This window comes from Mastomys coucha, unplaced genomic scaffold (genome assembly GCF_008632895.1).
Source record: "Mastomys coucha isolate ucsf_1 unplaced genomic scaffold, UCSF_Mcou_1 pScaffold9, whole genome shotgun sequence".
NCBI lineage: Eukaryota > Metazoa > Chordata > Mammalia > Rodentia > Muridae > Mastomys > Mastomys coucha.
The window spans coordinates 13798163-13800580 of record NW_022196915.1 but is presented as its reverse complement, the minus strand read 5'-3'; the positions used below and the strand labels follow the sequence as shown (position 1 = coordinate 13800580).

The following is a 2418-nucleotide window of genomic DNA, read 5'->3' as shown; positions in this document are numbered from 1 at the left end:
GAGAGAGAGAGAGAGAGAGAGAGAGAGAGAGAGAGAGAGAGAGAGAACATGATGAGTTGGTCCTATGGACTCTACCACAGCAAAGCTGGGGTCTGATAAGGCAAACTGTCTACTCTAAAACTTTGAAAAAGAATGAGAATCGTCTTCTTCCCCAGCTGAACCTAACCAACTTCTAAGGGCAGTCAGCAATTTGCCAGAGACAAGACACATGGGGGTGAGAGAGGAAAGCTTAAGAAAACCGAACTGAAAGGACTCCCTGAATTACCCAAGCGCACTGCCCCTTCTCCATGCACCCAAGTTCCCAGAATGGGAACTGTTTCTAGTATTTCAAGACAGCTTCCCATTCACCAGCGTTTAGCTCATTTTCAGCAGTCATGGAGGAGAGCCTCAATTACTCATTTAGCTCAGACCCAAAATGAACGACACCCTTCCCCCAACCTCCTTTATTGGTTACCTGTGACAAGTAAAGGTGCCCTGTCCCACCCTTGCTCTCAAACAGCTACAAAACCAAGTGTGTCTAGTGAGATGTCTGAACCGGTCCCCAAGAACTTAGGCTCTCTCAACCTCTCTTAGGCAGGGGACCGGGAGACATTGCTTTAAGAGGCTCTCTTCCCGACACCCGGGCCTTCCTAACAGGGCAGCGGTAGGTTAAGTGCCTTTGCAGGCTCTCGACAGAGACTGGGGTTCTGTCGGCTTGACGCTCGGGAAGGAAAGAGAGAGTCAAGGATCTGCAGTTCCCGGGCTCAGGGAGAAGGGCAGCGATAGAGGACCCACAGAGAAGGCTGAGAGGGAACACTCGAAGGGGCGATCTGGAGAAGCGCAGCACGTGGGGGAGATGGAGAGAAAGCGAGCGGTACACAGGGTGAGGTGGCCGAGAAGCCCGGAGGTGCAGGTGTGTGGAGGGCGCGTCCTACCTCGTCCTTGGCCACCCCGCTGCCCAGGGGCGCCTCCAAGCTGCAGTTTGCCCTCTTGACAGTGAGGTAGAAGGGGTAATCCTTGGCCACCATGGCGGCTGCCGGGCCTGCCCTTTGAGATGTCACCGCTGATCTCAGGCGACAACAAAAATCACGGGTAAAAGAGGGCCCGAGCTCCACGATGACGGCGGCAGCGAAGCGAACACCTACAGCGGCTTCTAGCTGGGTGGACCTGACGCCTAGGCTCCGCCGGGAAGGGCGGGGCTGATTTCAGCCACGCCCACGGGGAGGAGGGCAGGCGGGCGGGGCTAGGGCGGTCCACTCCGCCCTCCTATGAGGGCCAGGTGCGAACTTTCAGACGCCTCCAGAGGCTGGGGCGGTTTTGCCAACTTTGGGGACCTCAGGGAACGCCCCCGGAGCCCAGACCCCAGACAACTCCACTCGTGGAGCTTGTAGCATGGAGGCCAGGGCCCTAGGCAAACTCCGATAGAGCGAGGGGGCAAATCCCAAGCCAGACTCTCACTTTGCGGGATGGGGGTAGGGGTTGGGGGGGGGCAGGGTGTGTGCAGGGTTTCTCTACATAGCCCTGGCTGTCCTGGATACATTTTATGAAAAATGAGCGTTAGTAGGGTAAAAGCAATCCAAACAGTAAAATGCACCCATTTTAAGTGTGCAGTTCAGAAAGCACCGAGTAACCAAGCTCCCAAACCGAGAGACAAATACTTTCCATCACATACTGAGTCCCCTCTAAGCATCCCCATCCCCACTCCCACATCCCTACACACACGCCCCTACACACACGCTGGACTGATTTCAGTTTGTTTCCAGTCTAGAGCGAAGACCACGCTTTGGGGGAATCTTTTCTGGGGAAACACTGACGTTGTAAATGCCCAAGGTCGTTGCTGCAGCTCCGACCAGCCAGTAAAACAAAACAAAACAAACAAACAAAAACCCTAGAAACAATGGTAACAGTCTTTAGTAAGAGTACTTAAGTAAGCTTTTCTAATTATAGAATACCACCCCATAGCGATCAGAAAGGAGATGGGTCTATGGGTGTGGAAAGATCTCCTTAAGGCTGGCCTCAGTTCGAAAATACTTGCAAAAGACTGGGGGTGCAGGGCTTTGGAAAAACAGTCAGCAAGTGTGAGGGTGTGAGTTCAATTCCCAGCATCCAAAATATAACAATGCAGACAAAGCAGTAGAACAGTTTGTGTCCAAAACACAGCTACAAAATAATTTTTCTTTCTTTTCTTTTTCTTTCCTTCGTTCTTTATTTATTTTTTATATTCTCTATAAAGACATACGTGGAGGTCAACAACATTGAATGTCTAGAAGAATCTGAGACAAGCTTACAATGTCCCTGGCGGCAAAGGAGAAACATCTGGGATAGAAAAGTTTAGTAATACTGGACAAATATATTCACATGTTATCCTGGGGGGAAAAAAAGAGATTAATTTTCTTCTTTTTTCTTTCTCTCTCTCTCTCTCTCTTTTTTTTTTTTTTT

General features: G+C 50.8%; 1 protein-coding gene across 8 annotated transcripts in view; it reads right to left on the bottom strand.

Annotated features, from left to right (window-relative positions):
• The window catches only part of Arhgef3 (Rho guanine nucleotide exchange factor 3), a 301945-nt gene that overhangs the window by 70852 nt on the left and 228675 nt on the right, over positions 1-2418 (bottom strand). The window contains exon 1 of one of the 8 annotated variants that reach the window (XM_031362592.1): positions 915-1178. The exons of the other annotated variants lie outside the window; for them this stretch is intronic. Within the exon in view, the coding sequence (XP_031218452.1) occupies positions 915-1007 (93 nt within the window). The 5' untranslated portion in view covers positions 1008-1178. Of the gene's footprint in view, positions 1-914; positions 1179-2418 lie in introns of those variants that run through there. 8 annotated transcript variants of the gene reach the window in all.